We start from the raw sequence: 22,085 nt of genomic DNA, 5'->3' as shown, positions 1-22,085 counted from the left end.
AGCACTAAGTTTTACTTCTGCATCTTTCCCCAATAGCACAGCGTTGTGTTGAGTGCTGAGGTGATGCTTCATGCTAGCACTGGTAAAATGGCCAGACACTACGAAGGAATGAGATCGCTTTGGTTTGGGAAAACCCCTCTGAGTCTTGCTGCTAATTTGGCTCTGCTTGGTACCTTGCATGCTGCTTGTGGATGGGGAAGATGCTGCTTGGGGCAAAAGGCACTTATTTTTACTCACTGGGCTAGTAGAAGTACTAGTTGTGCTACCCTTTAACTTTGAACTTGCTTCTGGTGCTTTAGGCTTTCCGTAAAAAAAATATAGAGCTTGTGGGCCTAGCCGCACCAATACTGCCTGCTTTTGGTGCCTTTCCTTAACTTGATGATCCTTTAAGCAATGCTTCCCCAAATGATAAGCGAGAGCTTGGCCTACTTGGGCGACTAGACTGACTCAAAGGCTGCATCTTAGAACTGGTGGTGGTGCTGGTGGTGGTGGTGGTAGATGGAGCTTGTCCCTCCTTAGTCCCAAAAGGAGGATCCATTTAAAATGTTGTGTTGTGTGTGTAGTGTAGTGTTTAAAAAAATTAAAAAAAAAAAAAAAAAAAAGGGGGATAAAAAAATTGAAGACTTTGAATTTACACGGGCCTAAGAGCCTATCCTACTACTATGCTAAACCTAAAGCTATATTAGTATTCTAGTCTAACTCTAGGCAGACGCTCTCAAGCCCACTAAGCTAAAGTGAGGTTAAGTTATATATAATATTATATTATTAATAGATTAGAATTACTTATATTATGGATTATAGATAGAATATAGATTATGAATTAGAAAGAATTACTTATATATATTATAGATTATGAATTAGAATTTATTATATTATGTTATATAATAAATATTGGAAGAATTACTTATATTATGGATTATAGATAGAAGAATATAGAAGAATATAGATTATGAATTAGAATTTAGAATTACCGTATTTGCTCGATTATAAGACGACCCCCCAAAATCAAAATATTAATTTAGGAAAAAAACAAAAAGCCTGAATATAAGACTACCCTACAGGAAAAAAGTTTTACTAGTAAATATTAATTCATGTAAACTAATTTTCATATTTAATAAAGCTATGATTGAGAAAAATATATTTTTTATTTCCTTTTATTTGCCAACCTGCCCCCCCCAGTTATGCACATCTGCGCCCAGGCTTGCCACTCTGCCCCCAGAAATGCCTTATACCCCCCTATTTGCCCCTCTGCCCCATGATGTGCCTTTTAACCCCCTATATGCCCCTCTGCCCCATGATATGCCTTATACCCCTATATGCCACTCTGGCATATAGGGGGTTAAAAGGCATATCATGGGGCTGAGTGGCATATAGGGGGTTAAAATGCATTTCTGCATTTATATATATATATATATACTGCTAACAGCAATCACACTCCTATCAAGCCAAGGCAGCCAGTACATGCTGGAACCTGGGGATGATAGGAGTGTGAGTACAGCCTCCCTATGCCATGCTACCACCCCCACCCCCCTTACACATCCATGCTATCACACACACACACTCATTCACAAACATTTAAATACTCATTCATTCCATTTATCACACATACACACACACGCTCAAACCCCCCACCCCCTTACCTGAACTGCAGATCTCCCACTCGAAGACTTCTGCAGGGGCCCGGCTGTGCGAGCAACTTCTCTGGCCCCGCCCCCAGAGGAAGGAGGGGGGGGTAGAGTTATGTGAGGACTGTGCTAGCTTCCTGTTTCCTGTTGCTAATAGCAGAGACGCTGATCACGATCAAAGACCGGTAAGCAGCACGGCCGAAGCAGAATGAGGTCTGATTAGAAGACGACCTCGATTATAAGACGAGGGGTATTTTTCAGAGCATTTGCTCTGGAAAAAACCTCGTCTTATAATCGAGCAAATACGGTACTTATAGATTATGGATTAGAATTTATATTATATAATATATTATAGATTAAGATTAAAGATTAGAATTATTTTAGTACTACAGCTAGTAGCTTGAAGCTTTGCTTAGTACAGTTGTTGTCGTCACACAGTCAATTTTTCTTAAAACAGTTAGCTTCACTGCTTGCTGAAACGCACAGCATTTATGCGGCTGCACTCACTAGCCCAACAAGTTCACTTCACTGATGGACCTCAAATAGGTCTGACTATGAGACTAAGATCCAGATCCCCCACAGCGCGGCAGGGGACCTGGATCCTCCTGCCCCCCCCAACTTACCGGTGCTTCTGAGTCCCCGGTGTGTAGCAATTCGCGTAGACAACTTCCGCTGCAGCCGGAAGGAGGTGAGGTTAGCAGCGGGGGTTGTCTGTGTCCATCGAGCAGACCTTCCCCGGCTGTCAGAGATCAGAGTTCCCCTTACCGGGGATTTTGGGGGGTCGTCTTATAATCGAGCAAATACGGTACATAACCTATTGCGTGCCAAAAATACTTTACTGTCCATAATGTCCCATTAAGCTCATGCCCTGACCAGCACACAATGTGAATAAATCAATTGGGTTTGAGAAAAAATGTTTTAGTGTTATTTTTATTCCTCTGCCGTGCACTAATATCATTAATTTCCTTGTTAATTTATCCACTTTTCTCAAACCAAACTCTGTAAAACTATAGTGTGAGGGGGACAATTTTCTGTTCCTGCCGGGCACAAAAGGAGTAAGCTACAGCTTTGTGGCGGTATACTGATATAACAAGCGGTGCCTATATACTTAAGCCAGCAAGTTTTTAGGACATGTGGCCAGTGTGGAGGTGTAGCGTGATTTTCCACACTTTTTTCACGCTGCATCTGAAGTCAAAGGTTGTTTTGCCAGTGTGGGAAACTTAGGCGAGGATAGGCAGTCAGCCAAAGCAGAGCAGCATTGTAGAATTAATTACAACAGCCAGTCAAGCAAGTAAGCAAGAGAGCAGTACATTTATCAGAATTTTGTTGATCAATAAATGTTTTGAAAATATTTTGTGTCTCTGTACACATATATTATATAGAGTATTATAATTGCCCCTTACTTTTGTCCCTGTCCCCTTTTGTACTCCTCTAACTCTAACTGAGGCACCACAGCCAATGGGATTGTAAGAGTACAAATAACAAGAAGAGACATAACAAAATTCCAAGATCCACATAAAACTAGTTAAGAACATAATATAGATGATTTTATTACCTGTTTTTCAACCAACGTAGTTTATGTCATTTGTCCATGTAATTTTACGTAGGACATACCAAAAGGGCATTAAATGTGAGGATTACGGAGCACATACGTAATATAAAAAATGGATATGAAAAGCACAATGTGTCCCTCCATTTTAAACAAGGCCCACAAGAGCAATCCCGCCCCTATGCAATTTTTTCCAATTAAGAAAGTAACATCAAATTGGAGGGGAGAAGATCAGGATAAAAAGTTGGGACAGGAAGAAATGAAATCTATATTTTACCTAAACACCCTCCAGCCCTTTGGCTTAAATGTTGATTTTGCGATTTGTCATTTTTTATAATTATTTAATTCTTCAAAGTCTTACATTGATAAAATTATGCCTGATTTTAAATGTATTTTATTGTTGACATTTTTTCATTAAATTATGTAATTTATTAACGCACTGTCACTTTAAATTGTAATGTCATCAGAAAATACTATCTATCGACTAGTAAATAAAGTCATCCCTCACTTATTAGCAATTTTTTATTTGCACAACACTTTAATGCACAGATAAAAGTAAAATTACTTTACAAATGTAATTTCACATTGATGCACTAAACTACAATGTAAATAATTCATTCATCACCATAAACCAATGCCCTATAAGCACAATTAAACACTTAATATGAACTCTTAGTCCGGGTTTCCGGACAAAGAAATTAAACGGAGGACACATCAAGTGGACACATTGATTCATGGCAGGATTGGTCACCACAAAATCACCTAGAGGAGGGGCCAAAACAGACATAAAAGAGTAATCAGGAAGTGAGCACACCATTCCAGATTGATAAAGACAGAAGGTGAAACGCGTATTTGGAGGACTACCAGGACTTTTAAAGTACACACTATTTTATTCTTTGTATACTTTGTTGATTTTAACATAAGTTTACAAAATAAATGTGATTTTACTGCATCCTGGGATTTCCAAACATTTGGTGTGCTACAGCTGCTACCTGTTTCAAAGAAGGGTCTGCTTACCCTATATTAGGCACAAGCCACAACACTCAGAGCCAGATAATTTTATGGCTCGGAGCAAGGGAGGAAAAAAAACACAGAAAGACGTTTAGGTGAAGTGCCGCCTTAAGGGCACAGTCATGTGATTTTCAGGAGCGTTTTTTTTAAAGGTTCCGTCTAAATTGTGAGTACGCACTCTGTAGGATATATATATACTATCTATTTCTATATACGACATACTGCACTATTGTTTTTGTATTTCTGTTTTTTCCGTTACATGTTACCACCCAGCAACTACTTATAAAGGGTGAGTTTTAAAGAAATATCTATTTTAGCGCGCCACACTTTTCTGGTATGAAAGCGCCAGAATATATATGTTTGCTCTTTTTAAAATTACCTACCCCCTACATCAGCCAAGTAAAGTGGTAACATTTAAAATAATCAAAACATTTTCCTTTTTTTATTCTCTCAAAGACAAGTTTTACCGTATTTGCTCGATTATAAGACGACCCCGATTATAAGACGACCCCCCAAAATAAAAATATTAATTTAGGAAAAAAACAAAAAGCCTGAATATAAGACGACCCTATAGGAAAAAAGTTTTACCAGTAAATATTAATTCATGTAAATTATTTTTTCATGTTTAATAAAAGCTATGATTGAGAAAAATATATTTTTTAAATTTCCTTTTATTTGCCAACCTGCCCCCCCCAGTTATGCCACTCTGCCCCCAGAAATGCTTTATACCCCCCTATTTGCCACTCTGCCCCATGATATGCCTTATACCCCTATATGCCACTCTGGCATATAGGGGGTTAAAAGGCATATCATGGGGCTGAGTGGCATATAGGGGGTTAAAATGCATTTCTGGAGGTATATAGGCATATCATGGGGCTGAGTGGCATATAGGGGGTTAAAATGCATTTCTGGAGGTCCAGAAATGCATTTTAACCCCCTATATGCCACTCAGCCCCATGATATGCCTTTTAACCCAGCATGTACTGGCTGCCTTGGCTTGATAGGAGTGTGATTGCTGTTAGCAGTTTGATATATATATATCAAACTGCTAACAGCAATCACACTCCTATCAAGCCAAGGCAGCCAGTACATGCTGGAACCTGGGGATGATAGTAGTGGGATTACAGCCTCCCTATGCCATGCTACAACCCCCACCCCCCTTACACATCCATGCTATCACACACAAACACATTTAAATACTCATTCATTCCATTAATCACACATACTTCACACATTAAACACACATTAATCACACATACTTACCCAAAAACCCTCCCCCACCCCCTTACCTGAACTGCAGATCTCTCACTCGAAGACTTCTGCAGGGGACCGGCTGTAGAGCAACTTCTCTGGCCCCGCCCCCAGAGGAGGGAGGGGGAGATAGAGCTCTGTGAGGACGCTGCAAGCTTCCTGTCCTCCTGCTTCTAACAGAAGAGACGCTGCTCGCGACCGGTAAGCAGCATGACCCCAGCAGACATTTTTTGGGGGGTCTGAGAAGACGACCCCGATTATAAGACGAGGGGTATTTTTCAGAGCATTTGCTCTGGAAAAAACCTCGTCTTATAATCGAGCAAATACGGTAAATATCATAGTGCAACTGGAAGGGAATGGTAAAAAAAAAACACTGAGCTGATGTAAACATTTGTAAGTGCACATAAATAAGGAACATGCCAGTTCTGTATATTATAATATTATATATATTTTAAATTCACAAAAATTCAAAAATAGTGATAAAGCAGTGATTTAGTGATTTTGTTTAGAGGAAGAAATCTTAAGGTTTAACATGTAAAGTAATAAATAGAATGTACCTTTTACACCAAGATCACAAAGGAAAAAATAGTAAATTTATCTATATCAGTTAATTTCAACTCTCAAAAAATAAGGAACTGAATGACATGTTTTTTTGGTTCAGCTGAGTAAAGAATTTAAAAAAAACTTTTGTTTACTTTTTATTTTGTGCTGCCATGTTTACTGACTTGATACTTTAAACTTAGACCTGGTTTGTAGCTGAAAAGAAAAACTATGACATTAGGTTTTCCTCCTTACCAAATGTGCCTTTTTTGATTTTATGGATACGAGTACCATATAACATTGTTTTAAAAAAAATGATTGAAGGAGTTAATCAACATTTGACAGCCAACTCAAACCCCTCTTTAGTTAATCGAGTTGTGGGATACAAATGAGATCTTTAGTCACCCTACTGCATTGCAATCATCCAAATGGGGACACAAAGCTCTGGAAATCCTGGTTGTCTTTCTTCAGCAAGAATATTCATTCCACTTTTTTCAATGATGTTCCTTAAGATATGTATATCTCTAATCACACTACTGTCAGTGGGGTCTAAAATACAGCCTTGTCTTGCAACATTATCTTTCAAAATAATAACACCATTTGCTTTCAAGCCATTCTTGCATCTGAGAAGAAACTCCAGAAGATCTTTGTCAGTCAAATAACCTGTAAAATGTTGAAAATATTAATTAGTAATATATTACTGCAAAACTATATTAAAAATCATCTACTGTGACATAATTAGAAATGTAGCACTAGTCTGTTACCATTCATATAAAAAAATTATAAATATGATATTTAGATATATTTTGCATTAAATGTTTGCATTTTCTACTTGGCGGACATTGAGTAACAGCATTGGGTGCTTCCTTATCTACTGTTAAGGAATATAACAGTTCCTTGCTATAAACAAAGATAAATGGCATGCTCCACTATAAAATTGGAGCAGAAAATAAATCAAATTAATATAATCAATAACTAACCAGGGGCAAATAATAATATTGTTTTATTTTTTATTTTAATAGTTTTTTTTATTTTAGCAGAGCTCACCTCATATTTATAGGCCACTGAAAGATAATAAACTTCACCAACTCTCAGCCACACTGGAACCTGTCTTACCATCTATGTTAACCCTGTCCAGACACAGCATCCTCTATTTATAACAACACACTTTTCCTCATATCTCAACAGCATTACTTTATACTACCTGACACTAGCCATGGCATACTAAAAACATATGCTTCCTTCTGAAGTGTTGCCCGCACTGCTGAATGCCAATTCAGAACATCCGGTGATTTATACATTTATTCATATACATTATTTACTACTCATTTTATGCTATGGTCCTAAAACTCTACTTCTCCACTCTCATAATCCTCCTCCACCCCACAAACCTCTATCAATGCCCAAATCTTGCCACCCAGTTCAAAGACAAGATGAAAAGAATCTTCTCTTCAACTACCACCTACACTCTCAAACATCACTCCTCTACTTATCCCACACAATGTGATTGTTCCCCTACAAATAAAGAACTAGCCATTCTGCCAGGTCCCACAGAGGATAGAACCAGCTGTAGCAGAAGGTAGTTTGTTCACTGAAGGGCTGGAGAGTAGTACAAGAACAAGTATTTGTAAGCAGCAGTGTAGAATAGTGGAGGTTCCTTGCAAGTTTGGAGCTGCATTTCTGCAAATGTAGTTGGGTATTTGGTCAGAATTAATGGGCTCCTCAATGCTGAGAAGTACAAGCAGATACTTATCCTCCATGCAATACCATCAGGGAGGCATCTGATTGGACCAAAATTTATAAGAAATTTTTAAGAACTATCTTCATCAACAAAAACAACAAGGAGTCATAGAAGGGATGGTATGGACCCCACAAAGTCCAATCCGAATGTTATCAAGTCTGTCTTGGATTACATGAATCCAAAAGAAGGCAAAAAAAATCCCCTAATTAAGCTACTTCAAATTCTGGTCACTGAAGCGCTCGTTATATTGGCCCTGCATATATATAATGTTATCATACCCCCTCTGAGACACCGTTTTTCTAGTGTACATAATTTGAACTTTTTCTGTCTCTCTTCATAACTAGTATCTCCCAATCCCATTATTAATTTTGTAGCCCTCCTTTGCACTTTTTCTAATTCCATAATGTCCTTTTTAAGGACTGGTGCCCAGAATTGTACCGCATATTCAAGGTGAGGTCTTACCAATGACCTGTAAAGAGACAAAATAATATCCTCCTCCCTTGAATCAATACCTCTTTTTATGCATGCCAAAACCTTATTGGCCCTTGCAGCTGCTTGCTAGCATTGCGCACTGTTGTCAAGTCTGTTGTCAACCGTTATTCCTAAATCCTTCTCATTGGTAGTTTCCCCCAAGGATATTCCATTTAAAGAATACGTTGCATTTTTATTATTTTTACCATAATGCATAACTTTGCATTTCTCAATATTGAACCTCATCTGCCACTTGCACGTCCAGTCCCCAACTCTGTCTAAATCTTCCTGCAAAGTAGAAACATCAAGATTAGTCTGAATTACCCGGCAAAAACTGTGACATGGCTCTTAATGACGCTTGGGAGATAATTTATAAATAAATTAAAAAGAAGAGGACAGAGGACAGACCCCTTAGGCACTCCAATACCTGTGTATAGGCTTAGAAACATCCTGTCACGTCCACCCTTACACTGGCACTCACCGCGGAAGTTTTTCCACCTGGAATACTACAACCAAAGGAGAAGCCCCTGGCAGCAGCACCCCAGGGTTTAGATGATCCCAACAGCAAGGCAAGCGAAGGGTCAAAATTACTGGAAACAACTTGGAACAAACTGAACGCATACACCACAACAGGGTAACTGGCTAGAGCATTTCCGGATTTTTAAATCCGCCGCTAGAAGCAAACCTGTGTCTGCCGGGACCCGAGGAGACAGTACCCCCCTCTCGAGGGCCTGCCACAGGCCGAAAAAGGCCAGGTTTATTAGGAAATTTCTTATGGAATTTTCTAAGCAATGCGGGGGCATGAAGGTCTCTTGAACGGATCCAAGATCTCTCCTCCGGGCCGTACCCCTTCCAATGAACAAGATAATGTACCGAATTACGTATTTTCTTGGAGTCTAGAATGGACTGGATTTCATATTCCTCTTGGGAATCAATAAAAATGGATTTGGGGCGCGGGGTATATTTGGTAAATTTATTGCATATGAGGGGTTTAAGTAAGGAAACGTGAAAGGTCCGAGGCACTCTAAGAGAAGAAGGAAGGAGTAATTCATATGTGACAGGGTTAATTTTACGAGAAATACGGAACGGACAAATTTCATCGAAGAGACTTTAAGTTTGAAATTCCTAGTAGATAGCCACACTCTATCCCCTTTAGAGTAGGAGGGGCCTAACCTGCGATGCCGATTAGCTTGACGCCTATACATATTAGCCGCCCTAGATAAGGATTGTTGGACAGAGTTCCAAATGGCAGGTAATTGAGATATGTAATGATCCACTGCAGGCACTTGAGTCGGTGTAAATGTGTGTGGCAACATAGTAGGGTGATATCCATAATCACAAAAGAATGGGGACAGTTTAGAGGCCTCATGACAAGAATTATTCCTCGCAAATTCAGCCCAAGGCAAAAGTTGTGTCCAGTTATCTTGGTGATAATTAATGAATACCCGAAGAAACTGTTTGATTGGTTCTGTCATTGCTTCTGTCAGAGATACCATTAGTTTGCGGGTGTTATGCGGAGGAAAAAGCTAGAGAGATGTTAAGGGATGTACAGAAAGTCTTCCAAAACATAGCAGTGAACTGAACTCCCCTATCGGAGACGATTTGTTGCGGAAGACCATGAAGCCGAATTATTTCTTTAACGAAAATGGGAACCAGTTCAGGGGCCGAGGGTAATTTAGGAAGGGGAACGAAATGAGCCATTTTAGAGAAACGATCGGTAGTAACCAAAATCACAGTGTTTCCTTGTGACATGGGGAGTTCTACAATGAAATCCATTGCTAGATTAGACCAAGGGCGAGAAGGGACCGGTAGAGGCTGAAGCAGACCTGCAGGTTTAGAATGAAGACTTTTGGCAGTGGCACAGGGAATACACGAAGCAACAAAATCCTTACAATCCTCCACCATAGTAGGCCACCAAAAACGTCTCCCCATTAACTCCTGAGTACGACGAGCGCAGGGATGTCCTGAAGATTTAGATGCGCGTGCCCAGGCTAAAACATTATTCCTTTCCTCTACGGGAACAAACAAGGTGTCCATAGGCCAGTTACTGTGAACCAGGGCTCTTTCTTGGGCTTTGAGAATCTGAGATACCATAGGAGAGGATAGCTGAGTGGTAACGGACACAACGATTTGAGAGGGTGCAATCATAGGTTCCAGAGAAGGCTTACTGTCAGAGTTATTAAAGAACTGGCGAGAAAGAGCATCAGCTTTAATGTTCTTGGAACCAGGACGGTAAGATATAATAAATTGGAATCTGGAGAGGAATAGAGACCATCTAGCTTGCCGAAAAGTTCACGCTTGCCCACATCATAACTGATTTCCGCAGGAGATCATTTTTTAGAGAAATACGCATATGGATGAAGCTTATCATTAAACTCCCTTCTTTGGAAAAGCACCGCTCCAACCCCTACCTCAGAGGCATCAACTTCAATAATGAACGGTTTAGATACATCAGGGTACCTCAACACCGGAGCTGTGGCGAAGGCGTCTTTTAATTGATCAAAAGCCTGTATTGCTTCTTCCGACCAATGTTGACAGTCCGCATCCTTTTTAGTCAGGTTAGTGAGAGGAGCCACAATCTTGGAGAAATCACGAATGGATTTTCTATAATAATTGGCAAACCCAAGAAACCTTTGAAGGGGCTTTAAAGCCTGGGGTTGGGGCCAATCGGAGATTGCCGAAAGTTTCTTGGGATCCATCTCAAATCCCAATGCCGAAATTATAAACCCTAAAAAGGAGACTCTGGGAACTTCGAATACACATTTCTCGAGTTTAGCATAAAGTTGATTCTGACGCAACCGCTGTAATACGATACGGACATGCTTACGATGAGATTGTAAATCAGAAGAGTAAATCAGGACGTCATCCAGATATACGATGACAAATTGTAAAGTGATGTCCCGGAAGATATCATTAATAAATTCCTGAAATACAGCCGGGGCATTGCATAACCCGAAAGGCATAACGGCGTATTCATAGTGCCCCATGCGGGTATTGAATGCAGTTTTCCACTCATGTCCCTCACGAATACGTATCAGGTTATGGGCCCCCCTGAGATCTAATTTGGTAAAAACAGTGGACCCGGGGACGGTGAACAATTCGGGAATGAGCGGCAAAGGATATTTGTTCATAATGGTAATACGGTTAAGACCTCTGTAGTCAATGGAGGGTCTCAGGCCTTTTTTAGCAATAAAGAAGAATCCTGCTGGTAAGTTGGATTTCCAAATGAACCCCCTCCTAAGGTTATCTTTTATATATTCTTCCAATGCTTTGGATTCCGGTAAGGACAAAGGATACGTGCGTCCTCTAGGAGGTATAGTACCAGGAAGAATGTCTATAGGACAGTCATACGGACGGTGAGGAGGAAGAACCTCCGCTTGTCTTTTGTCAAAAACGTCTTGAAATGCTTGATAAGCACAGGGTATAGCCGACATAGAATTTGCAGAGGTGGAGTTGTTATTTGATATCACAGTGATTAGAGCAAGATGAACCTCAAGCAATAATGTCCCCAGACTGCCAATTAATGGAGGGATTATGGGCCTGTAACCAGGGAAGACCCAGAATGACAGGACATCGAGGAGACGAGATGACATGAAAGTTCAAGGATTCCTGATGCAATAATCCTTTAATCTCTCAGAGAGTCCATCATAAAAGGCCGCAATCAGAGCTTCATTAGACCAATTAACCTCTGCCGCGATAGTTTTGAACTCAATGGCATATTCAGCCACCGAACGAGCTTCTTGAGCGGAATGCAACAGAGATAAGGAAGCTGTAGCGGCCTTGCCCGGGACATCAAAAGTTTTACGAAAGGCAGATAAAAACGAACTGCAATTATAAATCAGAGGAGAGTTCTTTTCCCATAACGGTGAAGCCCAGGCCAAGGCCTTGCCGGTGAGTAATGAGATCACTTCTACTGAAGGACTTCTACTAATTGGATTATGGCTCAAGATATGATCTTGAATGTATACCTTTAGCAACCCTTCAAATAATTTCCCCACTACCAATGTTAAGCTTACTCGCCTGTAATTGCCCGGTTGAGATTTTGATCCCTTTTTAAATATGGGCACAACATCTGCCTTGCGCCAATGTAATGGAACTAGGCCTGAGGTAAAAGAATCCCTAAAGATTAGTAGTAATGGTTGGGCCAGAATTAGGCTTAGCTCCTTCAGTACCCTTGGGTGTATACCATCTGGTCCAGGGCCTTGTCTACCTTAACAGTATTTAATTGCTTGAGCACTTTTTCTTTAAGGTGTTTGAAAAACCTACCTGCTGAGTTCCTTAAAAACATGTTGAAATGTACCATGAAGCAGAGGCAGCCTGCTAGAGCAGTGGTTCTCAACTCATGGGTCGCTACCCAAAAGTGGGTCGCGACCCTGTCTTCAGTGGGTCATGGCGGGTCAAGGCCAGACTGGAGGCATACCGGGAAAATTTCACTTTCCTGGGGCTGCCTTACACATTCTAGCGGCAATCCCCGAGCAGCAGGCTGTCAGGACCGCGGCCGCAACAATCAGGGCCATCAGGCAGCCTCCGATCCGGCATGTACTTTAGTATTACTCCTGACCGCAAAGCAAGTTGCTTGATTTGTTTGCGGTCGCTGTCTGTTCCTAGTGGGAGCTGAATAAAGTTTTTCTCTGATTGCTCCTCCCCTCTTCCTGCTGCAGCCTGCAGGCAGCCTTTTCACTCCCTCATCTTTTCTGAGGTTATTTTTGGGGTCGCGACTTAATGACCAAAGACAAATGTGGGTCCTGAGGATACACAGGTTGAGAACCACTGTGCTAGAGGATATGCCTCTAACAGGCCCCAAAGAAAAGGAGCATGGGGTCTGTTCAGTGCTCAGTCTCACTGCTCCCTTGTGATTCTGCTGGTGCTGCAAATGATGTCATATGATGGAACATTGGTGGATCCAAGGAGGGCAACAGGGCAATCGCCCCACCCCTGGGATAGACAGAGAATGCTCTGGGACTAAAGATAAAGCGGTAAGTCCTGACACTTGGAAATACCTCTATTTCCCTAAGTTTCAGGAGGAGGTGGGCTTTGGGTAAAGCAGGGCAAGCTACATCAAAGACCCGCTGAGGCTTTGCAGGGGAAGTGGGCTGCATGTATGTGTGTTGCTGGGTATGAATGGTAGTGTTAGTCTGGGTATGTATGTGTGTCTTCTTCAGTATGTATATTAGTGTGTGTGTCTGTCTGTATTTTTGTGTATCTGCCTGGGTATGTATGTGTGTCTGAGTATGTTAGTGTGTGAACATGTGTCTTACATAAATATATGTGGGGGTATATCAGTATTTGAAGGTGTGTCTTTGGTATGTTTGTGTGAGTATTTGAGTGTGAGAATATGTATGTTTGTGTGTAAGCATTTGTCTTTGTTGGTATTATTGTCTGGGTATGTAAGAATGTGTCCTTGGGTATGTTAGTGTCTGTGTTCGTCTATATGTTAGCGTGTGTCTTGGCATGTTTGTGTCTTTGGTTATATTAGTATGTGTGTGTGTGGTTGTGTTGGTTTGAGTATCTTGGTATGATAGTGTAAGTGTCTGGGTGGGAATGTTAGTTTGTGAAAAAAAGAAAAAAAGGAAGAGATGAGATCATGAGAGAAGGGGGAGAGATAATGGAAAAAGAGAAATATTAGCGGAGATAAAGAGAAATGAAATGAGCTAAAGAAAAAGAAGAAATGATGAGAAAGGAGAAATCAAAAAGAGGGAGAGAAGGGGGGAGATTGGCAAAAAGAGACAAAATAAAGGAGTGATGTACAGAAGGAGAGACAGAGAAAAAGGTTAAGGTAAAGAGCAGGAGAGGTAAAGTGCCAGGGTGGGGAGATAAAGGGAACAAAGAGATAAAATCCTTCACACCACAATTCGGGAGGTATGGATGTAATGCAAGGGAGTTTTTGTACTATGGAAACAACTCCAAGCAGAAATGGTAGAGATTATTAAAAACGCAAGGTCTATACATATGGCTGACCTGAACATAAGATAAGACTAATGAACGAATAAGGTGGGCTTCACATCTTGAAAAATTAGAAATAATGAGCTGCTGACCAACCTGACACCCACTGCATCCAGATCACATCATATTTTCTGATGGCAGGAGTGAAGTCTTGCAGGCAGTAGCAGTAAAGGGTTTCCACCCTGTCACTTTCTTCTTCCAGATAGTTCTGGGCTTCTTCTAAGAAAGGCTCCATCATGTCCACAAGTTCAATATTGCTAAAAACTGGCAGGAGGACATGTTTGCTCACTCTTCCAATACCAGCACCACAATCCAGAGCAAAATAAGTACCTGCTTTTCCGGGACCCTGTTAAAAAATAAATAAATAAATAAACACTTATGAATACAGCCTCTGCACAACTGACTAGTACATACCGTTTTACATTCAAGCATATTCTGCATGTAATACAAAACCAAAAGGCTCACCTTCTGAACATCCTTACCCCTAAATCCCTTTCCTCATATGTTGAGGTTAAGACTATATAATATATTTTATACTCTTTGCATTTTTAAGCCCTAGGTGCATTATCTTGCACTTATCCACATCAAATGTCAGTTGCCACAGCTCTATTCTCACCTCGGCTCCTGAGTGCTCCTGCTCCAGCCCTCCCACTCTGCCAGCCGTATCCTCCGCCTGGCTGAAATATTTGGAGGTCACAGAGGGGCAGAGCAAATCTGTGTGAGGCTTCTTCTTTGTGTGAGTCAATCAGAAGCTGCAGTGTGCATAGGGGTCACTGCTGGCTGTCTCACAAGATTGGCGATTACCAGGTACATTACTTTAATTACATTACATTACTTTTAATTAAAAATTATACTTTACATTTATTTACCTGCTGCTAGTGCCACTGTTCTAGTCACATCAGGACATATAGATATTCAGGACATCTACTCATCAGGACATATAGATATTGTTCCCGAGAGCTTGCAATCTAAGTCAAGTTAGCATTTCCTAAATAATTTAAGTAAAGATTATAAACAAATGTTATCTTGAGTTAGATTACAAGCTCTTGGAGCCATCCCTGCAGTGATTGCAATCTGTGAGAGACCAGAAGAGATTACATATGATAACGTGTAAGCCGTAGACTACACACTCAGCCGAACCCCCCTCCCCCCCTCCACATCACCATACCTGGGAACCCTCTGGGTTTGACCCGGAGATTGCCGGGTGAGCGCTGCTCCTCTGGTTCTCCGGGTCAAGACCCGAATCCTCCTGGTTGCAGGAGCTCGGTCCTGATTCCCCGTCCATGTTCATACACTGCATATTACTGTGTTTTAGTACTATTGAGCTCTGTGATACATTCATACACTCCGTACATACATGAACATTTTATTGCTATGGGGCTCTGTGGTGAATTGATGCACTCACTTGATGTACTTTAATGTGAGTGGTATCTCTGAGCAGCTCATTTGCTCTGTACATAAGTATGAGTCCTGTATTAAACTTAAATTCTGTAAATTACTATGCGGCTTTACACCAAAACAGGAGTAGCAGGCAGTGGGAGGCTAAGAGTGTCAACTGAGTGCTCTCAGTCAATCACTGTCCTAATCTCTGGTATGAACTGGTATGACGACAGGTGGACGCTCAGTTTCCCTCATATCATCATTGGAGGCCGGGCTGCCAGGTACCAAGCTTCTCTGCTAAATGGTGAGCAAACCACTTAGTAGCGAAGTGGATCCTGGCACCCACGGACTCCCAGCAACATAACCACTTAACTATGTTGAAGCGGTTATGGTTCCTACAGTGTTCCTTTAACTGTTGTGTGACTATAAATATAACAGTAATAAAATAGAAAAAGGATCTTTGTACCCTTTTACCCATTTGAAGCCCATTTTTGTTATTGTGTTGAGTTATTTTCTGTTGTTATTAGAGTGGGGCTGAACTTTCCAGGCCTGTTTGTGGCTTGTCCCCTGTACTTGTCATTTCTTGACATTTCTGACAGAATGAGACATTTACACCTATTTAATATTTTAAAATTCCTTGCGCCTCTTGATTAATTTTATTTTCCTGTTCAATTTCTTTTTTTGAGGGGGTAGGTAGGAGGTTTGTTCCAGTGTATAAAAAAAAGAGGTGAAAAAATGCTTTTTGTTTAAGGAATATAATTTTTTTCAAATAGATAATGCACCTTTTTTTTCTTAGTAACATGATTAGTCTTATTGTGTGAATGGAATCAATGGTAAAAAAAAAAAATATCAGGAAAGAAAGAAGAGAAAAATCCAAAAAAAGAATGAAAATTTGCAAACAATTTTTTTTGCTTATTGCAGGATCCACAGAGAGCAATCACAGTGTTTGCAAGAACAGTCCTCCCCACATCTCAACTTTAGATTTCAAATCCTGCTTCCACGTGTGCTAAAATGTCTACCAGCAAAAAGAAAAAGCTTGACATCTGTACTTTTCAACCTTCATGGACTGGGGAATATGGAGTTATACAGCAAACAGATCGTGTTGTGTGTGCGGTATGCTGTGAAAGCGTTGTTTTGCCGAACATCAAGTGTTAAAAGACATTTTCTAACCAAACACGAATCATGTAATGACATGGATGATAAAATGGAAGCCATCAAAAGAGCAGTTTCGGGATATAAAAAAACAAGCAAGTATATTCAGCCAAGTAATTGGAGCAAAGAATAAAGCTACTGAATGTAGTAGCAAGAAAAGGGAAACCTTTCACAGATGGTGAATACCGTATTTGCTCGATTATAAGACGAGGTTTTTTTCAGAGCAAATGCTCTGAAAAATACCCCTCGTCTTCTAATCGGGGTCGTCTTCTAATCAGACCTCAAATAGAGGTCTGATTAGGATACTAAGATCCAGATCCCCCGCACCGCTGCAGGGGACCTGGATCCTCCTGTCTCACCCCGCCCCCCCCCCATCATACACACACTTACTGGTGCTTCCTGCTGTATTGCCGGGGCAGCGGGTTGACGTCTACGCGATCCGCGTAGACAACGTCCCCTGCAGCCGGAAGGAGGTGTGGCTAGCAGCGGGGGTTGTCTGCGTCCGTCGCGTAGACCTTCCCCGATTGTCAGAGATCAGAGTTCCCCGCACCGGTGCGGGGAACTCTGATCTCTGACAGCCGGGGAAAGTATACGCAACGGACGCATACAAACCCCCGCTGCCAACTCCACCTCCTTCCAGCTGCAGCGGAAGGCGACGTCAACCCGCTGCCCCGGCTGGACGCACCGGTAAGAGAGGGCTGAGAGGGGGAAGGGGGGTGAGAGAGAGGGAAGGGGGGTGAGAGAGGGGGGGAGAGAGAGAGTGTGTGTGTGTGTTATCATGAGGGTATAGGGTGTGTGTGTGTTAAATGGGGGCATAGGGCATTTCTGGAGTGGCGTTAAGGGGGCATTTAATAGAGCACTCTGTCTCCTGAAATGCCTTATACCTCCCTATATGCCACTCTGCCCCATAATATGCCTTTTAACCCCCTAAATGCCAGAGTGGCATATAGGGGTATAAGGCATTTCTGGAGGCAGAGTGCTCTATACAATGCCTTTTAACTCCCTTAATGCCACTCTGCCTCCTGAAATGCCTTATACCTCCCTATATGCCACTCTGTCCCATAATATGCATTTTAACCCCCTAAATGCCAGAATGGGATATAGGGGTATAAGACATTTCTGGAGGCAGAGTGGCACATAGGGGGTCAAAAGGCATACCATGGGGCACAGTGGCATATAGAGGGTTAAAAGGCATATCATGGGCCACAGTGCCATATTGGAGTGGCAAGCCTGGGGGCAGATGTGCGTAACTGGGGGACAGGTTGGAAAATACAAGAAATAAAAACAAAAAAATATTTTTCTCAATCATAGCTTTTATTAAAAAAAATAGTTTACATGAATTAACATTTACTGGTAAAACTTTTTTCCTTTGGGGTCGTCTTATATTCAGGCTTTTTCTTTTTTTCCTAAGTTAATAATCAGATTTTGGGGGGTCGTCTTATAATCAGGGTCGTCTTATAATCGAGCAAATACGGTATATTAAAGAAGCCTTTATAAACAGTGCTGAAGTTTTATTTGGTGATTTACCTAATAGAGATACAATCTTATCTCGGTTAAAAGATATACCCGTTTCTGCAAGAACAATAGAAAGACGAGTGACCAAAATGACGGACGATATACAAGACAAGCAGAGAAGAAGTTTAACCCCTTCGTGACAAAGGCTGATTTTACTTTTTGTACCCTTCGTGACAATGGTCTTTTTAACATTTCTGCGCTGCTTGTGTTTAGCTGTAGTTTTCTTCTTTCCCGTTTACTGAACCCACACACATTAGATATTGTTTTTTTCAGGACAAGAAGGGCTTTCTTTAGATGACATTGTTTTGATTGTATCATATTATTTACTATTAAAAAAAGTATAAAATATGGTGAAAAATTTAGAAAAAAATGACTGTTTCTAACTTTTAGTTGAAAAATCTTTTACTCATCTATAAAAGGTAATGAAAAAACCTGCTAAATAGATTCTACTATTTGTCCTGAGTCTGGAAATACCCAATGTTTTTATGTTTTTTTGCTTTTTTCTACCCATTATGGGGCAATAAGTACAGGTAGCGTTTTGCTATTTCAAAGCCATTTTTTCCAAATCTGGTAATTCTTCCCCCCATGTGCCATTTCGGGTATCTTTGAACCCGGCCAATGCAATTTACCCCATCAAATCATATATTTTTGAAAACTAGACACCCCAGGGTATTTCAAATGCTGGTTTTTTAACTCTTTCCATGCACTCTTCAGCAGCCTATGTCAAACTTTATGGTAGTCATTTTTTTGCATTTGTTTTGCCACACACATTTTATTTCAGGTATGAATTAAAATGTTCTCGTTTATGTCACTAACACAAAACACCCCAATATGTGTTCAGCAACATCTCCTGAGCACAGTGATACCCCACATGAATGATTTTGCCTGGCTGTTTGGGGGCAAAAGGGCCACATTTGGGGCATGCACATTTTTCAATGTTGAACTTTGGCATTTGGGGATCCACTGCCCATGCCCTATTTGGTACATCTTTGAGCCGGGCCATTTCAGTGTGCCCAATAAACCCATATATTTTTGAAAACTAGACACCCCAGGGTATTTCAAATGCTAGTATTTTAACTCTTTCCATGCACCATATCTACCACCAGTCTTTGTCAAACTTTGTGGTAGTCATTTTTTTGCATTTGTTTTGTCACACACATTTTATTTCAGGTATGAATTAAAATGTTCTCGTTTATGTCACTATCACAAAACACCCCAATATGTGTTCAGCAACATCTCCTGAGCGCAGTGATACCCCACATAAATGATTTTGCCTGGCTGTTTGGGGGCAAAAGGGCCACATTTGGGGCATGCACATTTTTCAATGTTGAACTTTGGCATTTGGGGATCCACTGCCCATGCCCTATTTGGTACATCTTTGAGCCGGGCAATTTCAGTGTGCCCAACAAAACCATATATTTTTGAAAACTAGACACCCCAGGGTATTTTAAATGCTGGTATTTTAACTCTTTGCATGCACACATTTTACCACCAGCATTGTTTCAAAGTTTGCAGTAGTATTCTTTTGTGTGTATTTTTCCCACACACACACCTACTTTATGTATGAATTTACAGCTCCTGGTATATGCCGCTGTCACACGACACCCCATAATGTGTTCAGCAACATCTCCTGAATGCAGTGATACCCCACATGCATGGGTTTGTCATTTTTTGGGGGAACTAAAAGGCCACATTTGGTACGTGTGCATTTTTCTAATTGGAAATTAGATGTGTGGCCATCCTTCCCCCGGTGTTAATTGGGACATTGTTGAACCCGGCCAATTCAATTTACCCCATCAAATCATACCTTTTTTAAAAGTAGACACCCCACGGGCATTTAATATGCCAGTATTTTAACTCTTTCCATGCGAGAATTGTTTTAAGCTAATATGCTAATTTTAGGACTTGCTCACAAAAATATATTTTTTATATATATATTTTATTTATTTTTTTTGCCTTTTTTTAATTTTTTTTTAACATTTTTTTTCAACTTGGAGGTTCCCCTGATAGTGACATCAGTGGGAAATGATTTTTACATTTTACTGGTTTTTTACTATTTTTTTCTAATTATTATTAATTTTATTTTTTAATTTATTTTTACTAATCACACTGTGCGAAAGTAGATCGCTTTCTGCACCCGTTTAAAGACGTGCCGGTCCTGGCACGTCAATTGTCGTAAAGCACATGCTTTTCCGTGTCGTGCCAGGACCGGCAATTGTCGTTAAGGGGTTAAAAGATGTTATTGTCTTAAGTGTCGCTGTGGATGAAAGTGTAGATGTAAATGACATGGCTCGTCTTGCTACTGCGAAAATGATCACATTTATGAAGAATTTATGAACGAACAAAGGGAGAGGACATTGTGTGCACCAGCTATGGTTGGAAAAAACAAAGGATTTGTAAAACTTCTCCAAGAACGGATTGGTCGTCCAATACTGAACTTTCACTGCATAATTCATCAAGAGAGTTTGTGTGCAAAAATCTCATCTTCATCCTTGAACTTTGTGATGGAAACAGTTATGAAAATTGTAAATGTTTTAGTCACTTTCATTAACCCACAAACAGTTCAGGTCCTTACTGGAGGAACTGGAGAGTTTGTATTCAGATCTCCCTCTGTACAATAATGTTCGTTGGCTCAGCCGGGCAAGGTATTGAACAGATTTGTAGCATGCTTGGGGGAGATCAAGAGTTCCACCAGTGAAAAAGGTTATAATTTCCCCAAACTAAGCGATATCAACTGGCTTTGCAAGCTTATGTTCCTGGCTGATATAACCGCACACCTGAATGACCTGCATTTACAATTGCAGAGAGAAGGACAAACTGTCCTTCATCCTAATGAATACTGGCAAGGCTTCATGGAAAAACTGAATGTCTATTGTCGTGATATCACTACTGAGACATACAAGTATTTTCACAGTGTAAAAGCACATTCAGCAAATTTTCCATTCAACTCGGAAGAATTGCAAGAGTACATTGAGGCGCTGACAAAAGAATTCACAGAACAAGATTTTCAGACCCATGGGCCAACTTTTTCTTTCCTTATCAAGCCCGACTTAATGGAATCCATCCAATCTGATCTAACTCTTTTTGAATGGATGGATGTTGATGATTTTGAGCATATTGAATTTAAGGGTTATGGAGAACAAAATTCACAGAACTGCGGAAATCTCTGGAGGGAAATTGCACAGATAGATCACCTGCCATATCGCAGTGCTGGACCAATCTACCTGAAAAATGTATTTGCTTGAAGAAAGTTGCATTTGCGTTGCTTTCAGCCTTTGGATCAACATATATCTGTGAGCAAATATTTTCACACATGAAGATCATTTTGAATCCTCATCAAAGCCGTCTCACAACTGCTCATTCTGAAGCCTGTGTGAAACGTAAAGTTACGCAGTATGTTCCTGACTAAGCAAGGGCAAGGATCTCACTAAGTTTTCTTTAACAAAAAAGTTTGTTGTTTTGTGTGCTTTGTTATTATTATAAATAATAAATATATATATATTTTCAGCAAGTGTAAATCTAATTAAAAATGACATTAAAAGGAAAAGACAAATTAATATGATTCGCTGTTAATTGTCTTTAAAACTTATGTTCTTTCAAAAGACATATGATTTATTTGTATTTGTTATCATAAATAAAATATTTACTTTCTCAACTATTCGCTCCTGTTTGAAATTATTGCCGACACACCAAGGGACTTGAAGGTTTTACTTTGGCATACCACTACCAAACGGTACCCCTGGCCTAAACCATTGGGTTCTAAACTTAAAGATTGGAGGTTATTGATACGTCTTCTATGTGGTACAGTGTCATAAAGCCCTACTGAATCTAGGTAAGCAATGCCTATTGCACCCCCTGAATCTATTATTTTAGTCACCCAAACAAAAAAAAACAATAGGATTAGTTT

At 40.4% G+C, this 22,085-nt stretch overlaps 1 protein-coding gene across 2 annotated transcripts in view; it reads right to left on the bottom strand.

Moving 5' to 3' along the window:
* Positions 1-6,005: 6,005 nt before the first annotated feature.
* Positions 6,006-22,085, bottom strand: part of NTMT2 (N-terminal Xaa-Pro-Lys N-methyltransferase 2) — a 29,210-nt gene continuing 13,130 nt past the window's right edge. For both annotated transcript variants that reach the window (XM_053469410.1, XM_053469409.1), the window contains 2 exons: positions 14,228-14,477; positions 6,006-6,639 (listed from right to left, as the gene is read on the bottom strand). In XM_053469410.1, coding sequence (XP_053325385.1) covers positions 6,383-6,639; positions 14,228-14,477 — 507 coding nt within the window. In that variant the 3' untranslated portion in view covers positions 6,006-6,382. The remainder of the gene's footprint in view (positions 6,640-14,227; positions 14,478-22,085) is intronic.

Source organism: Spea bombifrons, chromosome 6 (genome assembly GCF_027358695.1).
Source record: "Spea bombifrons isolate aSpeBom1 chromosome 6, aSpeBom1.2.pri, whole genome shotgun sequence".
NCBI lineage: Eukaryota > Metazoa > Chordata > Amphibia > Anura > Pelobatidae > Spea > Spea bombifrons.
This window is presented reverse-complemented; position numbering and strand designations above follow the sequence as displayed.